The sequence below is a fragment of the Schistocerca gregaria genome, chromosome 5, assembly GCF_023897955.1.
Source record: "Schistocerca gregaria isolate iqSchGreg1 chromosome 5, iqSchGreg1.2, whole genome shotgun sequence".
Taxonomy (NCBI): Eukaryota; Metazoa; Arthropoda; class Insecta; order Orthoptera; family Acrididae; genus Schistocerca; species Schistocerca gregaria.
In genome coordinates, this window is record NC_064924.1 from 354888373 (window position 1) to 354914882 (window position 26510).

The 26510-nt window shown below is 40.3% G+C and overlaps 1 protein-coding gene across 1 annotated transcript in view; it reads right to left on the reverse strand.

The window, feature by feature from the left end:
• The window catches only part of LOC126272582 (uncharacterized), a 454888-nt gene extending 428632 nt beyond the window's left edge, over positions 1 to 26256 (reverse strand). The window contains exon 1 of the mRNA XM_049975508.1: positions 26020 to 26256. Within this exon, the coding sequence (XP_049831465.1) occupies positions 26020 to 26193 (174 nt within the window). The 5' untranslated portion in view covers positions 26194 to 26256. The remainder of the gene's footprint in view (positions 1 to 26019) is intronic.
• Positions 26257 to 26510: the final 254 nt, after the last annotated feature.

The window sequence follows — 26510 nt, forward strand, 5'->3', positions numbered from 1 at the left end:
TAATTTTTCCATTCTCCCGTAAATAATTCTCTAAGTACTTTACAAGCGTGGCTTATTAAATTAATAGTTCGGTAATATTCACGTCTGTCAACACATAGTATCTTTGTAATTGGAATTATTTCGTTATTCTTGAAGTCTGTGGGTATATCACCTATCTCGAAGATCTTGCACACCAAGTAGAATAATTTTGTTGCGGCTAGCTCTCCCAAGAATCACAATAAATCTGAGGGTATTCCGTCTGTTCCAGCAGTCGTTACAACTCAGGTGTTCAAGCGCTTCATGAAATTCTTCACGCAGTATCATCGATGTCATTTTATCTCATCCCAGTTCGGAGCTCGTGGTCTAGTGGTGTCAGCACGGTAGCTCAGCGTGTTTGATGAGAGGATTAGATGCCCTCTGTAATGAAAAAACTGAGTTAATCGCTCAACGATGAACTTAAACAACCGTCATGGGACGTCCTCCCAGAACAAACAGAACGGACAATAAAACGAACAAAATGCGATCACAAAAAAAGTGGCTAGCGTTGCTACATCTGGATCACGGGGTCCTGGGTTCGATTTCCGGCAGGGTTGGGGATTTTCTCGGCCTTGGGACTGAGTGTTTGCGTTCTCATTATCATCATCATCATTATTCGGAACTGTGGCTAGTGTGGACTTTGAAAAAACAGGGAGTTTGTACGGGCACTGATGACTGCGCAGGTGAGCGCCTCACAAACCAAACACTGTCATCATTTAATTCCTTTTCCCTTTCATTAATTTTGCTTTCAAGCTAATTTCCCTTGCATATCGAACAAGTAAATGAGAAAACTGGGTAGCGGAGCGAGAAGTCTGTGGTCTGATGATCCTTGGTCCCTCCCTCCCTTCTCCATACCGTTCACTAAAAAAAGATTGGCTTTGCAGTGAACGCCTAGTTAACCTTTTTATGCCATTGTCTTACAAGTTATCAAAAATCTCTCTCTGTAACACCACATATTGAATGATCAGGAAAATTAACAGTGTCTAAATACTCATCCGGTATGCTGCCACCAAGAGGCCACGCTGAATGAATACCATAAAACCAACCTTCTATTCGCCTGGGCTGAAACCGCAGGTTCTCAATGAAGTGTGAGACCTCACCAGGAGATCTTGTCACGTCCTCTACATTTCTCGAAGTAGCGAACTGAGACATCTAAACGCGTTCTCCGATAGCACTTACGACGAAAAATGTTTTATATACTTTCTTACTCTTATTAGTAGCATTGCTGTCTTCTTCAATGTTTTAATGTAAATTGTATTGTATTCTAAAATCTGGTTCTGATACTTTTTGGAGGACACAACCTTGGCAACAGATATTAGTGAGGTGAAGACTGACAAATGTATTCAAAAAAAATTTAGCGTCTGTAACAGTGTCATCATGCAATAAACCGACCTTCGTTTCCGGCACTACTCCTAGCCGAATGTATACAAACCAACTGATGAATGTGTTAATTTAGTCTTCTGCGGACGTTGCTATTCACCGTAAGACTTACGTGATCGCATCATCCTGAATGTTGCTGCGGTAAGGAAATGTACCACCGGGTTGAAGGCCATCCACTGGCCGAAACGTTGGTTTATTAAATAACATCACGATGGAATGACATACACAGAGATTCATTGAACTAACCGTTGACTATCACTTGCAACACTGGCACTCACTGCTGCCAAGGTTGTACACTTTCGCATACTTTTAAATGTGTGTATAGCGTGACTTGTTATATTGCTAGAGATATCTATATGAAGGACCGTGTTGGGAGAACACATGAAATGCACTTCTTCTTAAACATATCAGAGTCACGTGTTTAGTGAAGAAAAAATAAGTTTAGTTTAACGTTTCATGTATGACGGTATTAATGGAATCTCTTCTACCTGTCGTAACAACGAGCGAAGGACTTATAAGAGTGTACCAACAGGCTAGTTCTGACCAGAGGGAATGTAGAAATTGTCACCGTGGCGTTGTACAGTGACGTACTTGTTAACCAAATATGATTTTTTCCTAGCAATTTCTGTAAGGAGTATTGCAATGGGGACGTTACAGTCCCAGGAGAAGTGAGATTTTGAGGAGTAAAGACATTCTGCCTCTTCAGCTCAGGGACTGCCCCAATCAAATCGTGCTCCGAAGGGCTGAGGCAGTAGAAGAAACGGGTTGCATTCCTCCTTGTCTCTGGAGATATTCAACAACAGACTCTGAATACATGCGAATATACAATTAAATCTTATGCTGCGCGCCAATGAAGGCAAAACAAATAAAAACTTACTTGTAGTAGATGTAAGTGGAAAATTAATTGCTACGCCAAATCTGTAGGAAAGAATGTTCAGTGGCGCGTGTTTTTTGTCTCAGTTTCTGTTATTCAGTTTAGTTAAAAATTAATATTAATTTGCTTAGATTACGTCTATTTACAAGGAAAAGTTTCGGCTTTTTTGCATGTGTTAAATGTAGACGGAGCAAGAATAGACTAATAGGGTATAGGGGAAAACAAGAAGAACAATCAGAAAATGCAAGAAGTGGATGTGACAAGCATTTTTGTAAATAGTGGCACTAGCTCTGGAACTTTATGGTACACCATCATTTTATTGCTGTCCGTACGGCTATTTAGATGCTGAGTCAGCTTTATTCTGTGAAAGAGATCTGAGACTAAAAATGCTGTCAGGTTACCAATACCTGCTGTTCTGGTGCATGCGTGTCTCCACATTTCTCCAGAAAATACCTAGAATATGGTGATAGTGTCGATCAACAGGGAAAACCAGTATTTAGCTTTCCGCTTCCATCGTATTTTAATGGGATGATGGATACTGGCGCTTTTCTATGTCGTAACTGGGTTTTCCATTGTCTGAAGCCCAGAAAACTGGTTCAGGCACGATCGAATCTAGTAAAAGTTGTTTATAATTAAACCTGGCATGTTGAAGACTTCCACGACTCGTGGCGGTGGGAGGCAATCTTGATTCCCTTCCTGAAAACAGTGAAGGGCTATACTTTGTTCATTGATTATGGTGTGATCCTAACTTACACTTACTCTAGTACTAACTAGAACTCATCGTAGACCAGAGTTTAACACTGATCCTAGAAGTAATAGCTTGCAGAGTGGATTTAGATATCATTGACACCTCGAAAATCTTACTTTGCTGGAAGCACATAAACAACAGTCTGTCCTCATTGGTGTACTGTGCAGTACTGAAATGACATACTACACTTTTGAAGATGTGATAACAATGGACTGCTCAACAAAAGGAGCTGGTTAATTAACCATTTCCATGTTGTTCTTAGTTCATAGACGGTTCTTTAGAAGTCGAATCGGAAATTAACACAGAGAAAGGATCAATAAAAATGGTGTCCCTCGGCGATCTGTCTTAGGTGCAACAATCAGTACTGCTCCCGCATTTAAGACAACTGTCTAGTGCTCGTTGTTTGTAGATGACTTCATTACATTGTGCACCTGCTCCAACCTTGTAACAACTGCTCGTGTGTTACGGCTGACGATTTCCCAAGTTCGTGAGTAGAAGGTGAAGAAGAGATTTAAAATTGCATCTCAGAAATATGTGTGTGTCAAGTTCAATAATCCATGCGACTCAACATATTGGACAATCTCGAAAATGAAAAATAACTCACTTACATTTCTTGAAATGGTGCGAATGGTAATATGGCTACAAATGAAGGTGCTCCAGTTCACTCAACTAACATTAGTCCAGACAGAGTATTTCAACTTGTCTGTTATGTTCTCATCTGTTATTTCAATGATTTACACCTACAAAAACTAAAGAAGAAATAATTAATTCTTCGAAGTGACCACGAAGAGAACTAAAATGCTAGTACGAATAGGACCTCTTACTTTTCTTGTGTTTCTTGCCTGGTGTTTCCTCACGTGTGCTTTCTGCCATTGAGACCTACTCTGTCAAAGCTATTTCAACTACATATTCCAGTGGGTTTACTTCCCCTGAAACACATTTCAGGCCATGTGTCGATACACGTTTTTTACTTCTTATCCTATCGGCAAACGTTTCTTGCAGATTCTCCCCCTTATCATAATTACCCTGTATATTGCATAGTATCCATTTTTTCCTATAGCTTTCACCTACATTTCTAAGACTTACACACATGTTATACAATTTCACGAAGCCTTTTCTACGTTGAGAAGTCATATACATTTTGTCCCTTTATCAGCCCAACGTGAGAATTGCTTCCGATATTTCTCAAATCCAAAGTGATATTGTAACGTTCTGTATAAATTATTGAAATATTTAAATGATTGCTTGAACTGGGAATGCATACAAAACTGGAGTTATCGTGTAGCGTGTTGTAACTGCAAGAGGTGTGCTTACTCCGTGTTACTGCTAGCAAAACTTTATACGAACTGATTGGGCAATGCAGCTCCCAATACCAATAAAGAAATACAGTCACTGCAAAATACATCCAGCCCCTTAGGTACTGAATCGACTGGTTCTGTTCGAAACTGAAAAATCTGGTTCCTGTGCACATAACAAATAAACAGAATTGTTTTACCTCTAAAGCAGCAATGGTGGACCGCAATATAGTATGCTCTGTCATGAAGAAGAAAAAAAATATACTAGCTACAGCCTCAGCGGTGTGCAATGGAGACCGTAATACTTTGAAAACGTGAAATTCTTTTGGCTGATAAACGAAGGCGTTTACGAAACATTCAGTTTCTTTAAAAAACAACTGACGTGGACACGGAGGTGGTAGTTATTTGGGTGAATTACTAACACTGACTTTTTCAACGGTGACATTGTATTCGAAGTTAAATATGGCTTTCCTATACATATGAGATTCGAAATTACATTACTCAGGAAAATTACATCCTTTTTACTAAACGAAAACCTATCTCCGCTGACGTAATCACAAACAACGACATTTGGACAGCATATATTACCTAATATGACTAAAAAGCATAATCGCAAATCATCAAATTACGTATACCTGCGGTAACAAATCTTAGAAACATTACAAAAGGGAAATACCTAGATAGCCTATATATCAAATCTGTTTATGTATCATCTGGGGTTACTCAAATAGAACTCATTGTTACCAATTATCAGCCAACTTATTCACACAATGCGCTTGCAAATGGAAAGTAATAAAAAATTAAGATATTTACCTTAACTGCGAGAAGATTTATGCTTCCACATTTGTATATTCAGTTATACATGTAATCGTAATGCTTCTTCATAATATCAGTCCAGTAATCTTTTCTCGTCACAATTAAATTTACATTTTACTATATAATCACTCATCATTTTTCACCACTTATTTTACGTGCTGTGTAACACAAAATATTGGTATTGGAAAATTCCTACATTATAATCTAACACTTGGTAGCTTACAGAGCACACGATAAAAAAGAACTGCCGACTGCATCCTCTTTCGCTCACAGACTGCTACATACTCCTGCTGTGCGCCAAGTGCTCTCTTACTCCAACACTACAATCTCAGACCAGAAGCAGTATCTTTGGCACTGCGGTCGTGCAACGTCAGTGATCCACCGCATAGAGCCCATCAGAGGCATACATTGTTAAGAATATAATATTTTCATTTTAGTTTACATTAGTATCATTACAATATTCGGGAGCCACATATAAGTGTACCCCAGTAGACTCTCTTCAATATGATGTAACCACTTCCTTTCAGTTTTTCTGCACATTCTTTTTATTAGAATTTCGGATGCATGAACTCTTATACTGGTTGTGTGATCTCTTATTTATGTGCCGAGGCTATCTTCAGGATTGTGTGAATGACATTGTACTCATAGTTAGTTGGTATATATCCCGTCTCTACGCGTTAACTTGAATAATTATATTGGATACATTTCCCGAGTGATTTTAAGATTTAGTTCTTCCTTGTTTGAACCATAACTTACGAATATATATAATATGAATTTAACATTTTATCGCCTGCATCCCCTAAAGCGATATCCATTTATTCTTCTACCACGTAAGGAGACTTTTTAACCACCCGCTCCTCTTTAGAGGTCCTCACAACTTCCTTCTCTCTTCTCTGTGTTTAATATCCCAATTTTTAGTGCTCTTAATGCTGACACCTTTGGTTCCAATTTCTCCGAATGTTATTTTGACTTTCCTACAAGCTTAAAACTGTACTCACAAAGTCTATACCCTTCCCTTACATTTTGCTTGCAGCCTTTCCGCTTTAGTTTCCGTTTACTTGCTACTCATTTCATCTCTACGTTTCTTATATCTACATCTACATCCATACTCCACAAGCTACCTGACGGTGTGTGGAGGAGGGTACCTTGAGTATCTCTATCGGTTCTCCCTTCTATTCCAGTCTCGTACTGTTCGTGGGAAGAAGGATTGTCGGTATGCTTATGTGTGGGCTCTAATCTCTCTGATTTTATCCTCATGATCTCTTCGCGAGATATACGTAGGAGGGAGCAATATACTGCTTGACTCTTCGGTGAATGTATGTTCTCGAAACTGTAAAAAAAGCCCGTACCGAGCTACTGAGCGTCTCTCCTGCAGAGTCTTCCACTGGAGTTTATCTATCATCTCCGTAACGCTTTCGCGATTACTAAATGATCCTGTAACGAAGCGCGCTGCTCTCCGTTGGATCTTTTCTATCTCTTCTATCAACCCTATCTGGTACGGGTCCCACACTGCTGAGCAGTATTCAATCTGTGGGCGAACAAGCGTACTGTAACCTACTTCCTTTGTTTTCGGATTGCATTTCCTTAGGATTCTTTCAGTGAATCTCAGTCTGGCATCTGCTTTACCAACGATCAACCTTATATGATCGTTCCATTTTAAATCACTCCTAATGCGTACTCCAAGATAATTTATGTAATTAACTGCTTCCAGCTGCTGACCTGCTATTTTGTAGCTAAATGACAAGAGACCTATCTTTCTATGTATTCGCAGCACATTACACTAGTCTACATGGAGATTCAATTGCCATTACCTGCACCATGCGTCAATTCGCTGCAGGTCCTCCTGCATTTCAGTACAATTTTCCATTGTTACAACTTTTCGATACACCACAGCATCATCTGCAATAAGCCTCAGTGAAATTCCGATGTCATCCACAAGGTCATTTATGTATATTGTGAATAGCAACGGTCCTATGACACTCTCCTGCGGCACAACTGAAATCACTCTTACTTCGGAGAACTTCTCTCCATTGAGAATTGAGAATATATTCCTGTATTCCTTTATTTTCCTAAACATGCCTTTATTTTCTACTTTCTTAGATCGTATTTCATTTGTTTCATAAAGTTTTTTTCTCAATTACCTATATTTGTTGTCAAAATTTCGTGATTGCCCATTTTAGGGTTCTTATTCCTCTTTTACTGAACCACATATTGTAGCATTTGTTACTGGATTATCTACAGCATCAGAGGACTTCCAACACGCACCGACGCTGCTCAGTTTCGAAGTACACCTCTCCTTTACACACTGTTTATGACTATTTTTTTATGTTTAAGCTTACACTTCATTAATAAATTGTGATTTGAAACTGTGTCTGCTCCTGCTTAAACCTTACTATGCAATATCTGATTTTGTAACCCCTGGGTTATCAAAATGTACTGCAGCTGGTATATCTGGTGTCTCCATGCAAAATAAACTTTCTGCTTCTGTGACTCTTGAACAGCAAGACACAAGCCCTCAGCCACCACCATGGGTAACTGCTTACTTCCAGAGGGCACTTTTCCATCGTTGAGAACTGTTACAAAAATTCTTGCTGGAAAACTTAATTGTGATGCAAATACATCACACCCCATGCTATTCTGGAAGCGAACCTCCACACTGTGTGTGGCACCCATTGTGTATGGTCATTTTCCGATATACCTTGCATCTGCATCACTGTGTCACGCGGTGCTCCAGGATATTTTCAAGCACAGATGGACGTCGTGCCTTCCATGTAACTTTACTTTGTGATCCGTGAAAAACTATGTCAGGGAGAGTTGTACATGGAAGCTATTTACTCAGTTTTCAGCAGCACCTAGGATTTAGCGGCCATCAGATATGTAAAAGCAGGCTGTACTGTGCAGGTAATTATTTTCGTCTAGAGCTCAAGTTTTGGGTCGATGAGTTACTGTGCCTAATTATAAGGCATCCCCACGGCAATAATAACTAGCTTTCCATTTCATAATCGAGCGGTATATCCTGAATTTACAGCAACACATAATCGATGAAAGGAGACCCGTTTCCGTGGTATCTATAAAACCGCCACTATTCCCAGAAATGTAGATGATATCAACAAGTTTCCCTGTAGTGAGTCATTCACGTTTCGTTGTACCCATTAGCACTTTCTGAGGTATTCAGAGCTGATGCCATTGCCTGTCCGCTCGGATCGAACCGGACGAACTCTGCGTAAACAGAGTAGAAAGTGACAGGGGGCGTGCTCGCCCATCGTAATGTCATGAAGCGTCCGACCGTGCCATTCCGGCTTTATTAGATTAGATGTAGCTGTTGTCGCATGCAGATACGTTTCGACAATCTGCATCCCATTATCGGGGAATCTAAAATTCAAAACCGATGTTACCGCAAAATAATGACACTTATTTACAGTATCGGAGCATGGAGGTCGTTGTGGTGAGCCGAACTGGAATTATGCGAGCATTATCATATCATTCTCTCGATCGGCGTAAGAGGGTTCCATGGGGAGATAATGATGGAACAAAACCGAAGACAAGCCTACAACTGGATCATAACACAGCCTACAGAAGTTTATTCGTTGGGACTCAGTCCGTAGTATGCATAAATCCCTCAGCATTTTTAGTGGCTCATATAGAACACGAAAAACAGCATTCGGAGTACTTTTCAGTTCCGTGGCTTCACTAGTAAACCATACTCACTAGTCGTTTTGGAAGATCATAAAAAAGGTAAAACTGGTATTACAGTGCTAATGAAAACTATCAAATAAGTTTATGTTAATTTAAAATGTAAGGAGCGACAGCTACATTCATACAGGGTGTTTCAAAAATGACCTGTATATTTGAATCGGCAATAAAAACTAAACGAGCAGCGATAGAAATACACCGTTTGTTGCAATATGCTTGGGACAACAGTACTTTTTCAGGCGGACAAACTTTCCAAATTACAGTAGTTACAATTTTCAACAACAGATGGCGCTGCAAGTGATGTGAAAGATATAGAAGACAACGCAGTCTGTGGGTGCGCCATTCTGTACGTCGTCTTTCTGCTGTAAGCGTGTGCTGTTCACAACGTGCAAGTGTGCTGTGGACTACATGGTTTATTCCTTAGAACAGAGGATTTTTCTGGTGTTGGAATTCCACCGCCTAGAACACAGTGTTGTTGCAACAAAACGAAGTTTTCAACGGAGGTTTAATGTAACCAAAGGACCGAAAAGCGATACAATAAAGAATCTGTTTGAAATATTTCAACGGACTGGGAACGTGACGGATGAACGTGCTGGAAAGGTAGGGCGACCGCGTACGGCAACCACAGAGGGCAACGCGCAGCTAGTGCAGCAGGTGATCCAACAGCGGCCTCGGGTTTCCGTTCGCCGTGTTGCAGCTGCGGTCCAAATGACGCCAACGTCCACGTATCGTCTCATGCGCCAGAGTTTACACCTCTATACATACAAAATTCAAACGCTGCAACCCCTCAGCGCCGCTACCATTGCTGCACGAGAGACATTCGCTAACGATATAGTGCACGGGATTGATGACGGCGATATGCATGTGGGCAGCATTTGGTTTACTGACGAAGCTTATTTTTGCCTGGACGGCTTCGTCAGTAAACAGAACTGACGCATATGGGGAACCGAAAAGCCCCATGTTTCAGTCCCATCGTCCCTGCATCCTCAAAAAGTACTGATCTGGGCCGCCATTTCTTCCAAAGGAATCATTGGCCCATTTTTCAGATCCGAAACGATTACTGCATCACGCTATCTGGACATTCTTCATGAATTTGTGGCGGTACAAACTGCCTTAGACGACACTGCCAACACCTCGTGGTTTATGCAAGATGGTGCCCGGCCACATCGCACAGCCGACGTCTTTAATTTCCTGAATGAATATTTCGATGATCGTGTGATTGCTTTGGGCTATCCTAAACATACAGGAGGCGGCGTGGATTGGCCTCCCTATTCGCCAGACATGAACCCCTGTGACTTCTTTCTGTGGGGACACTTGAAAGACCAGGTGTACCGCCAGAATCCAGAAACAATTGAACAGCTGAAGCAGTACATCTCATCTGCATGTGAAGCCATTCCGCCAGACACGTTGTCAAAGGTTTCCGGTAATTTCATTCAGAGACTACGCCATATTATTACTACGCATGGTGGATATATGGAAAATATAGTACTATAGAGTTTCCCAGATCGCAGCGCCATCTGTTGTTGACAATTGTAACTACTGTAATTTCGAAAGTTTGTCTGCCTGAAAATGTACTGTTGTCCGAAGCATATTGCAACAAACGGTGTATTTCTATCGCTGCTCGTTTAGTTTGTATTGCCGTTTCAAATGTACCGGTCATTTTTGAAACACCCTGTATGTCACATAAATAAATCTATGACGGTTCAAAATCAAATAATACAAAAAAAGTATGGGTTATGTGTATTGTAAACGGAATGTGCATAATATTTGAAGGTACTGAAAGAAGATTTCTACAAAGCGATAGTAGCTAGTACTCAAAGGGGCTGGAATCATACATTTCGGTGTTACTTGTGTTACGGGTATTAGGGCATATTTTTGTGCCTAAAGTCTAGTTTTCCAATGCTCGGCAGAGGCTATAACATCTCAGATAGCAGTTACGATCTCAAAAAGACCATTAAACTGAAATGGGACCAGGGAACCACCAAATTCGTTTATCCGTTATCATATTTTTATAAAGATCGATCCATTATTATGCTTGGATGCACAAAGAGATCATAGAAATTCAAAACAAAAAACAACTGTAGCAGAAAAGAATCCATATTGAGGTTAGGGAAATATGGGCTCACAAAGGGAACGCACGGAATTCCCCTCGCCGATTTGATTCTATTCACAGGGCGTGTAGAACATGACTAGAATTTCAAAATAAGCATACAGGAATACGTAACCCTCAACCGTTTACGAGAAAATCTAGTTTGAAAATTTGAGGCTTTCTTATAACCCTTGTATGGTCGCTTGTATGCAAGGAGTTCCTAGCCAAGCGAGTAAGCGCTTAGTCTGATATGCTTTATACTTCTGTGGTGTGTGTGTGTGTGTGTGTGTGTGTGTGTGTGTGTGGCTGTCGTTCTTTTTCAATGTAATTCTAACGACAGATTTATTATGAGTGTGACTCACAGTTTGAACCCATTTTCCAGGTTCTCCTGCACGTAGCTTTGAATCTCTAGAAACAGCATGTGAGCAAACGGCTTTCGGTTGGTTGTCGGAGAAAGTTAACATTCACAAACCCAGATAACACATTCATTCGTATATCAGCTCCCGAGATAATTGCTTCACAAAGCCCCAAGACGTCCTATTTTACGATTAAATGTAGTGACCTGCATGGCAATTCTTGAGCAAAATACAAGGAGACCTTGTAAACACGAATCGCTTTAGAGAGAAGTTTCAAATGTGCGATTAATAACGACAGTCATATACAGCGTACAGCTCTTTCTCCAAAACAATTTCGTCGTTTTGAATTGTTCAGTAGTAATAACACCAAAACCCACGGGTACTGCAGAAGATATATTTTACAACGTCTTTGAAATTGTAGCGGAGAAACATCTCGCGATACAAGATGAACTAATTACAGAGCAATAAATCGACAAAGGCTTTCTGTTTGAAGAAAACGAAGAAGTCGTTTTATCTTCAGACAATTACGAGCCCGGAGAGAAGTAAGAGAAAATGGACAGAGACTTTGTTCCGCACTATTACAAGATTAGGGTCGTCAGTCTAGCGAGAGAGCATCCAGAAAGAAATTTCATAATTTGCACAATCTTAAAAATCTTTCGTTAGAGTTAAATGGCGCTAAAAATGTACGAGGCGTGTTTTTTAAATAAGTACTGTTTTGAAATTTAAAAAAAAGGTACTAAGATATCTCAATAATTTTATTTTTACACGAAAGCTTGTAACTTAATCTCCTTTTCTACATAATTTCCGTCAATATTGAGGCACTCATCAAAACGTTGTACCAGTTTTTGAATACCCTCCTCATAGAAGTCTGCCGCCTGACTTGTTTACCACTGCATCACCACTGTTTTGACTTCGTCATCGTCTTGAAAATGCTGACCGCCCAGGGGTTTCAAGTGCAGGAACGGATGGTAGTCACTGGGCCCAAGATCGGGGCTGTACAGAGGAAGATCTAGAGTTTCCCATCAAAAAGGTGTGATGAGGTCTTTGGTCTGATTCGCCATATGCGGACGCGCATTGTCTTACAGCAAAACTATGCCCTTGCTCAACTTCCATGGACAGTTGCTGTGATTCTCGTGTGACGTAGGCCACCCATGTTTCATCGCCCATAACAGTTTGGCTTAAGAAATCATCGCCGTCGTTGTGGTGCCGCTCAAGTAAAGTCAATGCACTGTCTAACCGTTTTGCTTTGTGCACATCCGTCAACATTTTCGGTACCCAATGAGCGCACAATTTTCGGTAATTCAAATGGTCGGTCACAATGTCATAAAAAACACTACGAGAAACATTAAGAAAGTCACCCCGCAAAGAGGAAATCGTAAAGCGTCTGTTTTCCCTCACCTTATTGTCCACTTCCTGCACCAAACTTTCATTAACGATCGTTGTTCATCATGCACATTTGTGCGGCCATCTTTAAATCATCTCACTCACTTTCTTACCATTCCATCACTCATAATGTTTTCTCCGTAAACTGCACAGATCTCGCGATGAATATCGATCGCTTTTAGGCCTTTAGCACAGCCTGTACTTCACAGTCGGCGGGACTCACGATATAGGAGGCATCTTAAAACACTCAGTACACAACGTAAACAAGGAAGAATCAAAACTGTAATGGCGAAAGTGCGTAGATTAAGGTACAGGCTTTCATATAAAATTAAAATTTTTGAGATATCTTGGCACAGCTTTTTTTAATGTCAAAACGGTGCTTACTTAAAAAACACGTCTAATACCAAAGGACTTCTCCGATCCGCCGATCTCGCCCTTAATGAAAAAACTACGCGCGTACTCAGTCGGCTTCTTGAATACGAACGACCCTTCAAAGGTTGCAAGCACGCATAAAATTTTCAAACTCGATTTTCTCACAAACGGTTGAGAGAAGCATTCCCCTGTTTACATATGCTAGAGTCCTGTCAATATGATTCAAATAGGCGAAGGGAAGTTCATAAGGTACCCATGTCAGTATACACTGATGAGCCAAAACATTATGACCACCTACGTAATAGACTTTTTTTCCGTCACTGAAGGGAAATATATGACTGATTGTGCTTATCAAGAATCCGACAGTCTGTTGGTAGGGTTGTGGAGGTTTGTGGCGTTAGATGTCTATGCACACGTCATGTAATTCAGTTAAATAACGGACCGCTGATCTGCGTACACGGTGATGGCGTCTGGTAGCGACCCAGATGGGTTCCATAAGATTTACATTAGACGAAATTGGTCGCCGAGAGATTAGCTGTCTTCACTATAATGCTCCTCAAACCACTATAGCAAGGTTCAGGCTCCGAGACGTGGAAAATTATACTGATGAAGTACGACATCGCCGTCTGGAAAGACATCAAGCTTGAAGGGATGCAGATGGTTTGCAGCTGCCAGCGTGTCTCGATTACTACAACAGGCCCCATGCAAGCTCAGGAGAATGTCTCCCATAGCATAATACTGCTCCCACGGTGGAGCGCTGCACGTTGGGTCGCCGTTCACTTTGATGACGGCGTTTCTGGAGACGACCATCGACCCTGTGTAGTAAAAAATGGATTCACCAGAAGAACCGACACGTTTCCATTGATCGACGGTCGAATCTAGATGGTCCTGTGCCCACTGAAATTGTAATTGACGTTGTCACTGAGTCAACACGTGAACACGTAGGGGTGGTCTCCTGCGGAGATCCATGTCCAACAATCTACGACTCACGGTATGCCCAGAAATAATTGTGCTTGCACCAACATTGTGCTCTTTCGGCAGAGACGCCACAGATCACCATCTTTACAGAGAAGGCAGCCTCCAAACTCCACATTCTACTAAGTGTCGTGGACGTCCAACCATTTATCAGCTAGGGGTTGTTCCATTGTCCGTCTACCTCCTTCCGTAGATGCTCACGACTGTAGCACGTGAACATTAGACCAGCTTCGCCGTTTCTGAGTTACAGGTTCATAGGCTCTGCGTAATGTGAATCTGCCCTTTGTCAAAGTCGCTTATGTCAATGGGTTTCTCCATTTGCAGCCGAAATGTTTGCTTGGGTTTGTTACGGCGTCCGTGCCCGCAGGAGCACCAGGCGGCATCCAACGTCACGACGGCAGTGGTCATACTTATTTGACTTATCAGTGTAAATGAAGCTCCATGGCACACATCGGTGCGACTTCGAGATATTAGACAGCGGGCTCATGACGTCACGAACCGCACATTCCCTGGTTCGGCTTGCTGAGCTTATAACTATAGCTGAGTTGTTATAGGCACTGACGATGTTCCAACATGGGAAGACGAACATGAGGCAAAAAATTAAGCCATGGACCACACCATGGCCTAATACTTATAGAACGCAAGTGCCGACCGTGACAGCCAGCATTGTATGATTAGAATTACACTGTTTGGTTAGTAATTGTCACTTTTTGGCTCACCAGACGAGCATTCTTTGAATAGCAGTAGGAAGCTCACAAAGAAAATTAATGGCAATTTACCATTGCTTAGATGCATCATCCTACTATTTGAAGAATTTACGAGAAACACTTGTGACGCTAGTTGTCTCTTTATGCAGTACATACAACATGTCGTTTTATCCAACTCGGTTTCAGTCTATTCGACTGTTTATGTATTGTATAAGATCACAATTCATGCATAGTATGAGGTTTTAAGCTCTTTGCTCCGACGAGAATCATGGTGAAAGTTGTCTGAGTTCGAATAATTGCAGTTTTCAGTTTAAAATAGAACCAAAGCCGATACTACGCTTAGCAAAATGACATCGAACTTTGTCTATTATATTATACAACTGATAACAGAAATGTATAGCACTATTAATTATTGAACAAAACCGTCCAACTCAATAGTTCTAAAGATACTTTAAAATACTCACATTTAAACTGAAATATCTCACGATAACTTATCAACAAGGTTGAAAATAAATTGTAGTTAGTCAAAGACTAATAATTAAATGTTTCTATCCAAGTCTCTGTGTGTAAATGATTGCTGGTTTGCATAACGCGATTGTGTAACAAATCTAGTGCGAAAATTCTCTGATGAATGCAGTCAGTAGCGCAATTCTGAATACTTATGTGATGCCCTTACAGATGTACTATACCATAACACTGACTACTTTCACGTATACACAATTAATTTGTTTTGTAGTCTTTGAATATGTGTCATGTCCGATAATTTCTACAACTTTAAGCTATCGTGCAGCTCATCTGAAATATTTGTTAGTGATTTTCGTATGGCAAATATTTGAGAAAGACAAACTAATTGGTGTATTTAGGTGAAAGATAGTTGGAACCGCTTACTGTAAAGAATATAAATAGTTTTACGTTTAACCCATCTTCGCAGGTAGCTATGAACGGGTCGTCGACAGATTAAGATAGTGCACACAATTTCAAGGAAACACAAGCTTTGCGAAATGGAAAATATCAGCTCTTCCAACAAACGAAAACTCAATACCTGCTACTGAACTTCAAAACACATTTTACATTTTTCATTGAAAAATACAATCAGTAGGTGTTCAATCGAGAGGACTCTATACAGGACATTCAATTGGAAAACATAGCGTACCACTATTACAAATCTACGCTCGTGACAGTTCTGTTACCTTTTCTTCCAAACGATACATGCTGGAACCTCTACGGTTCTGTCTCAAGTCCTGTGACAAGCTAGATCTCCCAGAATTGGGGGAAAGAACTAGCAGTACGAGGAAGCACCTTAAAAACTCCGTTATGAAGTTATCGATGGTCCGTTAACAACATATGTCTCATTGGTGCAACATATGTGTCATTGGTAAGTAGATGCAAAGGCTCGAGCTAGTTATAGTAGCGGTCAGTGAAGTGAAATGGATAGAAGACAAGGGTTTCTCGTCAGATGAGTATAGAGTGGTATCAATAGCAGCAGAAAATGGTATAACAGGAGTAGGTCTCGATATGAATAGGAAAGAAGGGTAGAGAGGGTTTGGGACAAGGAAGAATAAATACACAAAGAAGTGGGATACGGAAGTACTAATAAATGATGAAATGCACTTTAAGTTCTCTCAGGCTACAGATACAGCAATAAGGAATAGCTCAGATAGCAGTTCAGTTGAAGAGGAATGGACATTTCTAAAAATGACAATCACAAAGTTGGAAAGAAATACATCAGTTGATTGACAAAAGAAGGAAGTACAAGAATGTTCAGGTAAATTCAGGAATATAGATACAAAAGTTGCTAAGGAATGAATTAATAGGAAGTGCAAGGACTCTAAAACGAAATGACTGCATTAAAATTGTGAAGAAATCGAAAAAAGAAATAATTGTCGGAAGGACTGACTCACCATATAGGAAGGTCAAAACAACTCTCGGTGAAATTAAAAGGAAGGGTAGTAACACTAAGAGTGCAACGGGAATTCCACTATTAAATGCAGAGAAAAGAGCGTATACGTGGAAAAAGTACATTTCAAGGCGTCTATGAAAGGTAAGATTTGTCTGATGTGATAGAAGAATAAACAGGAGTCGGTCCAGAAGAGATGGGGGATCAGAATTTAACAGAGCTTTGAAGGACTTAAGATCAAATAAGGCAGAAGGGATAGATAGAAATTTCGATGGAATTTCTAACATCATGGGGTAAACTGGCGACAAACCGACTATTCAAGTTGGTGATTGAAATGTATGTGTCTGGATACACACTATCTGACTTTCGAAAAAAATATCGTCCAGACAATTCTGAAGACTACAAGAGCTAAAAGGCGCGAAAGTTATCTCACAGTCAGCGTAACAGCTTATGCATCCAAGTTGCTGTCAAGAAAAATATGCAGAAGAATGGATAAAAACTGAGGATGTGTTAGATGACGATCAGTCTGCATTTAGGAAAGGTAAAGGAACCAGACAGGCAATTTTGACGTTGTGGTTTATAATGGAAGGAAGACTGAAAAAATCAAGGCACTCTCATAGGATTTGTCAACCAGGAATAAGCCTTCGACAATGTAAAATGGTGCAACATGTTCGAAATTCAGAAAAAAGGGGTAAGCTACAGGGAGAGATGGGTAATATACAATATGTGCAAGATCCAAGAGGTAATAATGAGAGTGGACGACCAATAACGAAGTGGTCGGATTAAAAAGGGTGGAAGACAGGGATGTATTCCTCCCCCCTATTGTTCAATCTGTTCATCGAAGAAGAAACTATGGAAATAAAAAAAGGTTCAGGAGTGGATTAAAAATCAAGTTGAAAGTATATTAATGATACGAATCGCTGATGATATTGCTGCCTTGAATGAAAGGGAAGAAGAATTACATGATCTGCTGAATGGAACGCACAGTCTAATAAATACATCGTACGAATTGAGAGTAAATCGAAGAAAGACGAAAGTAATGAGAAGTATCAGAAATGAGAGCAGCGAGAAACTTAACATCAGGATTGATGGTCATGAAGAAGATGAAGTTAAGGAATTCTGCTACCTTGGCAGCAAAATACCCGATGGCGGACGGAGCAATGAGGACATCAAAAGCAGATTAGCACGGGCTAAAAGGGCATTCCTGGCCAAGAGAAGTCTACTAGTATGAAACATAGTCCTTAATTTTTGGAAGAAATATCTGAGAATGTACGTTTGGAGCACAGCATTGTTTTACAGTGAAACAGGGACTGTGGAAAAACCGGGACAGAAGAGAATCGAAGTATTTGAGATGTGGTGCTTGCGACGAATGGTGAAAATTGGGTGGAATGATAAGGTAAGTAATGAGGAGGTTCTGCGCAGAATCGGAGAGGAAAGAGATATGTGGAAAACGCTGACTAGGAGAAGGGACACGATGATACGACATATGCTAAGATATCGGGGAATGACTTCCATGGTACCAGAGGGTGCTGTAGAAGGTAAAAACTGTAGAGGAAAACAGAGGTTGAAATACATCCAGCAAATAATTGAGGATGTATATTGCAAGTGCTACTTTGAGATGAAGAGATTGACACAGGAGAAGAATTCGTGGCATGCCGCACTCATAAAACTGATGACTCAAATAATAATACAAAACACATAAAAGTAGACCTATTATGTTGATTCAGATTTACATATAACAACGAGTTGGTTTTTGAAAATTTAGAGTTAGTGTACTTCGCTTGGACACACAAAATATGAATTGTCTTTTATCTGCAGCCCAAATATTTGTTCTCGACTGCTTCTTTGCTTCAGTTAACAAATATTTATCTTAATGCTTGTGTGCTAGGGCTTTCCGCCTCGTCTTCATTGAGGCTATGGTAGGGGGATGCATGTTATGGAGCAGTTGTACCTTGAGAGTGGTATATTTAGGAACATGTGATGTTTCTTGTCCCGTACTTAAATCTAATGAGCGGCTTTAGAATCACACGAAGGAAAGAAATGTCACAAAGGAGACCTCCGCCATTTTCACAGTTTTTGTTGTTTATGACTTGAGGTCGTGTTTTGTGCAGCATTTGCAACTAAATTAATTGCTACGTATTTAAATGCTGAATAACACATAAAATTATTTGGAAAATATTGTTAATTCTTCAGTTTAAAGTTTTTATGATAAGTACATTTCGATATATTTTTTAAAACTAGTTACATAAAGTGCGGACGGTTAGGCTATATTTCGTCGGTCGCGTACCATCGTGTACCTCGGAACGGAGAAGTCTTCTACTGTGGATCACGGGATATTGCCAAATGAACTCAATTTTTTTAATGTATTAACAATTTTAGTTCGTTTCCAATAGCTTTTATTTCAAAACGCATTTAACTTGTAACCGATTTTAATACTCCTTCTACTTGATTTGACTTCGTTTACTGATTCCTAATGTGTAGTAGAGTAATAATGTAACGGACAAGGTTTTATCAATTGCAATGCTTTTGAACATTTCAGTAAAATATTCGTTCCTAGGTACATGGTCCTGTTGTACCTGGAAACATATTTCCACATTTGGAAAAATCTTCTTTTCTGAGGCAGTTTTTGTAATTCAAGAAGACGACTGTAGCACACAATAAATGCAAGCCATTATTTAAAAACAAAATAAGAAAATAATTTAAACTTCTATTAAAGTTCTGGACTGTCTGAAAAGCGTTCCAAGGTAGAATACTTTCGCCTAGCACTATTTAGTCCCGTACAGGCGAAAGGAAATATCCATAGCTTTTACATACACAGAAGTAGAATCAACTACAATCCACGTTCTCCATCCAGGAATATTGATAGCATTTTTAAAAATGCTGGTCATCTGTACGTCTGCCTTTCGTCTATTATAAATGCTAACCTGTGGCAATGTGTATGTCGGGAGTAGTATTCACATAGCTTAGAACTCCCTTCAGAGCCTCCTGTAATTTCACAATCTTTCGAGATATCGAAACTTCGTAAGACTTTTGTGAGTGAGCTGTGGCACGGTCTTTCAATGATCACAGGCTCTTTTTCCTACCGTTTTTAATCAACTTGGACTTTCTAGTTTATAGAAAGAATGGTTCTATATTTCTACATTTTCTATTTTATAAAAATGTGTGTGACGGAAGTACGATAGGAAAATGAGCCTGCGACCACTCAAGCACAGTATCACAGGCTACTAGCGAAAAGTTGTAGATAGAAATCGACCATGCTTTTTAATTGAAATAAGTACACCTGGTGATGAAGGTTTAGTTATCTGAAATGCATAACAGGAAAGACAGTAAATGTAACTAATTACAGTAATTTGCATCTTCAATCGAAAGTAGTACGTCGGGCACTATGTAGTCTAAATGATGACATGCTTATCATCTAAAAATTAATTCATGTCGCGTTAGGCTATGCACCTGTGCGTCGTCTCAATTGAACCTGATCACTATTTCCAGTTACACGTGTTAATCATACTTCTGTGTAAAATGATGGACGCGTTTAGAGACTTATAGTGCCACTGGGGGCGTTTGAATTGGAGTGGTTCGGAAGATTTCGGGCTATCGGAGTAATTTTCTTCCCCCAAGTGCGATTTGTGCATTACTAAAATTGCAGTTTAAGTGCCTCTAAGCAACTTCAGTTGACATAAGATACCTACTTGAGACACGTGGAAGTTTGATTTGTTACCATATGACATAGCCGACAAGATTGGGATTCGCTTGGCTGATGTCGATACACAAGTAAAGGACCGCTTGCAGAATCAGTTTTGCTTGTATGTTCAAGAGCTCACAATCGAATACCCAATCGCCAACTTTATTCACGAGCGTATACAACATGGAGTACACAACAAAAGCAGTTCTACTGCCACCGTGACAACACAGTGGCCCGGAAATTGCACCAGTCTCGACATTACGCTTTGGCTGCTCATCTTAATACATCTACATCTTCATCGATATTCTGCAGATGATATTTAAGTGCCCGGTAGAGGGTTCATCGAACCACCTTCACGATTCTCTATTATTCTAACCTCGTATAGCGCCCAGAAAGAACGAACAGCTATATCTTTCCATACGAGCTCTGATTTCCCTTATGTCATCGTGGTGATCGTTTCTCCCTATGTATGCAGGTGTCAACAAAATATTTTCACACTCGGAGGAGAAAGTTGCTGACTGGAATTTCGCGAGAAGATTCCGTCGCCTTTCTTTTAACGATGTACAGCCCAAAATCCTGTATCATTTCAGTGGCACTCCCACATTTCGCGATAATACAAAACGTGCTGACCTTCTTTGAACTATTTCCGTGTACTCCGTCAGTGCTATCTGGTAAGAATCCCATACCGCGCAATAGTATTCTAAAAGAGGACGGACAAGCGTAGTGTAGGCAGTCTCCTTAGTAGATTTGTTACATTCTCTAAGTGTCTTGCCAATAAAACGCAATCTTTGGTTAGCCTTCCCCACAACATTTTCTATGTGTTCCTTCTAATTTAAGTTGTTCGTAATTGTAATTTCTAGGTATTTAGTGGAATTTATGGTCTTTATATTTGACTGAGTTATCCTACAACCGAAGTTTAACGGATTCCTTTTAGCACTCATGTGCACGACCTCACACTTTTCGTTATTTAAGGTCAAATGCCAATTTTAAGCCGGCCAGGGTGGCCGAGCGGTTCTAGGCGCTGCAGTCTGGAACCGCGCGACCGCTACGGTCGCAGGTTCGAATCCTGCCTCGGGCATGGATGTGTGTGATGTCCTTAGGTTAGTTAGGTTTAAATAGTTCGAAGTTCTAGGGGACTGATGACCTCAGAAGTTAAGTCCCATAGTGCTCTGAGCCACTTTTTTGCCAATTTTAGCACCATTCAGATATGTTTTTTAAATCGTTTTGCAGTTTGTTTTGATCTTCTGATGACGTTATTAGTCGCTGTTGATGACGAATATCTGAAGCACGGTGGTGCTTGATCCAAAAAAGAAACATACTTTGCCAGGCTGAAAATTGCATCATCTGAAGAAACGAAAGACTGAGGTTCTCCGCAAAGCATTTCATTTAGAAGTCAGCGGCAGGCTTACAACAAAAACCAAAAAGATGAAGCTCACTTTTATTGTGTATAGACATGGTTACCATCTGATTACTAGTTGCACAGGTAGACAGCGACGCGATTATGTAGGCTTTCTTTCACTTCAGGAACGTTATTTGGTGTTTGCACTAGTTCCGGACACCTGACTATTGGTATCGTTGTTGTTTAGGTTGTGCTGTCGCTAAAAACAAAAGAAAAGTTCAATACCGATCTTCCATTAACATTTACTATGATATTTCTGCAGATGACACTACCGTAGTGGTGTGTCTATAATTATTAACTTGTTTCCTTTTCTTGGTCGATTATCTTATTTAATCACCAGTGTCTCACAACTAATTGCTTGTTAAAACACAGAGTAGTAGAATAGTTCATATCAGATTAAAACTTGATTGACAATTTGGCGGTAGGAACTGCTGGCGACTGCACCCCGGGCTTACTCGCCACATGTCTTGCCTAGAACTAGTGAAAGCGATTGCATCAGGCCTTAAAGTGAACGTATATACATTACAAGCCAATGGGTTATGTTTTCGAGCTTATTTTGTGCAAAATGGCCAGGCTCGATATTCAGACTGTTTGTTTAGCCAATTAATATTGCAGTTATTAGGACAACGTTGTGTGCTTTTAGATTTTCACTGTCGGAATGCTGGAGATAAATGAATCACTAATCTCAATAGCATATTTTTGGGTGTAGCCAACATTCCATGACATAAAGGGAAGCTTCAGACATAGAAATGAAAACGATGATTAATTAACGCAGTGAGATACAAGGAAACCATGTTGAATTACCGGATGGGAACACTTTCAAAGAAAAATAGCGTTCAACGAAAAATGTGAATACATTAGTCCTTACTCATTCGGTATCACTATTATGTTGAGCTGAACGTTTATTCTTTTGGTAACAGAGCTATGCTGGGTTTCGGCTAATATTTTTTGTATGAGATACTTTAGAAAGTCTGAGTGGAGTTACCTATTTCAATCACACTGTTTCAAAAGCATCGTAAGGTGAATGACATGTGCAAATAGTGCACCAGAATAATTTCTCCCATTCGTATTATATTTGCGGGAGGAACAACTTCCAGTAAGCCGTCATGCACCTTCTAACAATTCTCATTGTACCGTTCTGGTCAGTAAGCAAGCTTCTTATGAAATTCAACATATAGTCATTCTAACTCGAAATTTCTATAGAGATACTGATATACCTAGCGAATACGTATAAACTTTTCTGCACGAGGTACTTTACACAGTGCCATACATCAATGTGTTGTTCCTATGCAGTTGAGGGATGGACACATGAAAAGTTTGCTTGAACGCCTCTCCGTGAGCTGGTGATTGCTTTAATTTCATCTGCACGATCTATAAGGAAACTATACCTGGAAGTGGTTGATATCCTGAAACCCTCTTGTATGACTTCACGCACACTGTGACAGCTTCCTACTTCTCATTTCTAGCAGTATCTGCGGCTCTCTCTCTCTCTCTCGAAATTAAACAAGCTTGTGATTCCCACGAATATCTGCGACTCTCTCTCTCTCTCGTCAACTGAACGAGCTTGTGACTAATCGCGCCGCAATGTTTCATATTTGTCAATTTCACTTTGTGATGAAACTTGATAAGAATCCTGTAAAACTGAGTAGTATACCGGTGTGGGACGAATAGACGTTTCCTAAGGCGTTCTAATAAACAAACAACCGATACCCAGTACCATCCCAACAAACGCAGGATTCAACTATACCTACACACTGTTATGAAATATGTGAATAATAATTTGGACACGCCAGGCAAAAAATACATGTACTCACTAGATGAAGACAGAAAATCAAGCTAAACAATTTTAAGTACTATATACAAAACTTGCGCTGCTATACAGATTTCATATTGAGTAAACTTCAGACAAAAATGAATGCAGTAAACTGCAAATTTCCACTGTTTCAACTACTTAGAAAGCAGTGACAGTTTACAATGTTTAAATATCGTCTACAATCAGTGTTGCGTATGGGATGGGAATTGCTCCAACATTCATATTTATTTTACTTATAATTTTAATTTTTTTATTAATTCAGTCAACGTTCGAACTACTTCGTATAATAAAATTTATTTTTTGCAGTTGTGTAGTTCATATTCAGCGCTTCTGTTATAATTTATTCATGCGTAACGCGGTATATATTACTATCACTGACCAGTTTTCTGTAAGTTACGTGCATAAAAGCTACTCTGAAGTCCTTTAATACTTATGACTTAAATTCTTTTTCGTCTCACCATGGTAAGTAAGTTTCACACACTCTTCCGTAAATAATGTTATGGCATTATAGTACAGAGCCCTGAATTACAAGTTTTTATAAAGATGCTCAGATAGCAGATGTTTCTTCAATAGCTTATGATCTCCTACAACAGGAAACAAAAAATACAGTTTTCATTTGAAGTGGTTTATTATTATTATGCGTCATGTGACAACAACGGTTACAGTGTGTATAATTATTTGCCATCTCTATTTCGTAGGAACTATCTTTCTCGCTTAATGGAGACACTTTTTCCAGTTAAATACTCACCCTATGGACTTGTTGATGACTTTTAAACATGTCAAATATTTTCTAAGTTTTGACGTTTTTGAAGTATGATGTGAGTACACTATTTTGTCGAAAATTAACACTTGAAGAAGCGTTGCTGTAATACTATAAGGTTTATAACTGGAAGAACAACCAGCCACAGATATGATTTAAAAGGGTTTTTTGAATCAAATCGTGACTGGTTTCGTATTTTCAGATGGTTTTTACACGTTTCGTTGTTTCCTTACTGGGGCCTCGTATCGCACTGGTTATTGGTTTCGTCCAGTATTTGGTAAAATTTACTAGACATTTAGTTTTTTGACCTCTATGAAAACATTTGTGAAAAGGTTTTAAAGTTATTAAAAGTTGAAAAGTGGTCGAAAGTTCCGTGCTGTGTGAGTCTGTGTAACAAAGTCACTCTGTGTTCTTGTTACAAATTTGTTGATTTTTAAATTCGTAAGAAAACCCTTGCAGATTGATACAGTGCACGTCCATAGACGTATCAGTTTTAAAATTCATAACAAAACGTAAGTTTTCGCCATGTTCCGCATTTTAATAATAAAAAACTTTTTCATAAATGTTTCGACAGAGGTAAAAAGATGTATATCTATAGTAAATTTTAACAAATAGTGGCAAAAAGTTTCTTTGTGTCCTTGTGCAGCAAACTAGTAACAAATACAAAACGATGTCTCAAAAAGGAAACAACGAAGTGAAGATAGATTGTAAGAATCGTGGTATGATTCAAATAAACATTTTTTGTTGTTTGAATTATGAACCTTACCATTTGAACGATGTGTTACTTCATTATGCAGCACTGATATTCATGAAATTATCTAAATGCAACTAACATTATTTTTTCGAGTTCCGCAGTTCTCCGCTAGATAATGACGACACAACCGAAATGGCTATTTTTTTAATAAATAGTTTTTAAAGTTAAAGGCAACCATAATGTCTTTTTTAAAGCTTACATATTGTGGCCCCAGTCAAGAAACGTTAATTGGGAAATGTTAATACGTAGAAAGACTTCATTGTAGCTACGTTTTCGTCATCTGCACTGGAGTTCATCACAGCTGTTGAAGACCATCACTTTATTGTGTTACTGGTACCTGTATTCCGTAGCAAATGACATCAGCTTGGCCATATCAGTTCGGAGAAGCCGAGGAAATAAATTATCGTGTAAATAACAAAACAAGTAAGTAGAATATGAGCATCTAACTTTGGCCCTTGGAATGTAGACAGAGTCGAAACGTCTTTGCGAAAAGTCTCAGCGCCAAAAATAAGAAATGTTATTGTACGCTTGTTTTCAAGAGAGTTCGATGCTGTTCTAAAAAGTACATCCTTCCTTAAAAATAATACATACGTACTTAAGCATCTCGGTTGACATACAAAGTTAGAATTAAATTATATGCGTAACAAGATTATGCGACTCTTTGCCTATAGTCATTACTAGAAGTCCTAGTTAACTAAATAAAAAGAGTGCTGGCTTCAGGTGATTCCGTGAGTGTAGTTCCTGTACTATCCATCATAGTCTTGTTAAGTATTTCTGTGACTGTCTCCACTTGCTGGGAGACCTTGCCTCCGTTGTTCTCCTGTGTAACCTCGCTAGTTCTTACGTAAACACAGCAGGGTCTGGGAGAGACGAAGCACCGAAGAACGGTTCGAACGACGGTACAGTAATAGACAGCCTTCTAGCACGTAGCACGCAAAAGGGTAGCGTATAATTCCGCCGGAGTGCGAGAGCAGCAGGCAGGCGCCGCAGCAGGGGAGCTTGGTGACGTACCGCGTGCGCCTTGTGGTCGTCTATGGGGGCGGGCGCGGAGGCGGCGCCGTATCCGCCGGCGCTAGCGGCCCCCTGCGGCCCAGCCGCCGCCGCCGCCGCCGCCGCCGCCGCTGCGCCGGGCCCGCCGCCGCTGAGCGTCGCCGTCGCCGTCGCCGCCGCGGTCGCCGTCGCCATGCTGCTGGGGGGGCGGCCAGCGACGCCAGCCGCAGTCCATAGCGGGCGGGTCGGCGCGCGCTGCGCTACTGGAAGGCGAGGCGTGGGCCACGCGCGGGAGGGCCGCCGCCGCCGCCGCCTCCGCCGCCACTGCGCCTGCCCGGCCGTGGGCCACTCGGGCGCCACGCCGGCTGGCCCGTGCACCCACCCCACACCTCACCGGCTTCCCTCACCTTTCGAGTGCAGGTGTAAAACTACCGTAGGCTAACCGCCATAAGTAACTGTAGTCTACACCAGTTTTCCCAATAGCCTTTGTCAGTTAAGATAGTAACTGCGTT